The sequence below is a fragment of the Saprolegnia diclina genome, assembly GCF_000281045.1.
Source record: "Saprolegnia diclina VS20 unplaced genomic scaffold supercont1.3, whole genome shotgun sequence".
Lineage (NCBI taxonomy): Eukaryota > Oomycota > Saprolegniomycetes > Saprolegniales > Saprolegniaceae > Saprolegnia > Saprolegnia diclina.
In genome coordinates this window covers 251941-252647 of record NW_008246070.1, presented here as the reverse complement: position 1 = coordinate 252647, position 707 = coordinate 251941, and the positions used below count along the sequence as shown (strand labels likewise).

At 56.3% G+C, this 707-nt stretch overlaps 1 protein-coding gene across 1 annotated transcript; it reads right to left on the bottom strand.

Annotated features, from left to right (window-relative positions):
• Positions 1 to 76: 76 nt before the first annotated feature.
• SDRG_01193 (hypothetical protein) lies at positions 77 to 704 on the bottom strand (the record flags this gene model as incomplete). The annotated part of the gene is made up of 4 exons (XM_008606710.1): positions 77 to 103; positions 133 to 356; positions 412 to 476; positions 532 to 704. 4 exons carry the CDS (start codon positions 702 to 704, stop codon positions 77 to 79), a joined length of 489 nt encoding a protein of 162 aa, XP_008604932.1.
• Positions 705 to 707: the final 3 nt, after the last annotated feature.

Here is a 707-nt window from a genome sequence, read left to right as displayed (position 1 = left end):
CCAAAGCAAAAGTACGCGGGAATGTTGTTGTTGGCCATGAGCGCTTGAAAGTAGCCCGGGTCGTACGATGCGACCATCATCGCAACCAACATACACGGTTTGCCTAGATAGAGGCGCCCAGTATGTGAGAACCAAGTGTGATGTCGGTTTGTATGGTGTACCTTGGGCCTCGGCGAGCGTGCACGCGTGGGACTTGGAGCAGCCGTTCATGCACCCAAACGAGTTGTCGGCACACGCGCTTTTCTTGGAGATCTGGTTTCGGTTGGGCGCGTTCGTGTAGCCGAAGAAGTTGATGACTTGTTCGCTCCAGAGAAAATCGCGCCAAAAGTCGATCGAATACGGTCTCGAAAAGGTGCCTACACAATTACCATTCATACGCAGTATAACTAGTCGATTGACCAGCTGTCATACCCTTGGTCGACGTCGTTCCCTTAAGCGCCTCCTGGACGTTGGCAGTGAGCGTGTACAGGCCCGTCCTGGACGTGCCACGTCAGATTTCGAACGTTAGAAAAACCATATGTCTTGACGTACACTCCGTTGTAGCCGTTGGTCGTTGGCGCCGTCTCGTTGGCGTAGATGTTGAGCGTACTGAGCTTGCCACTGGTCCAGACCTCGGGGTTGATGTGCGTCGGCGTGCACCGGCCGAGGCCTTGGCCCGACATGCGGTGCGTCGGCGTGCACCGGCCGAGGCCTTGGCCCGACATGCG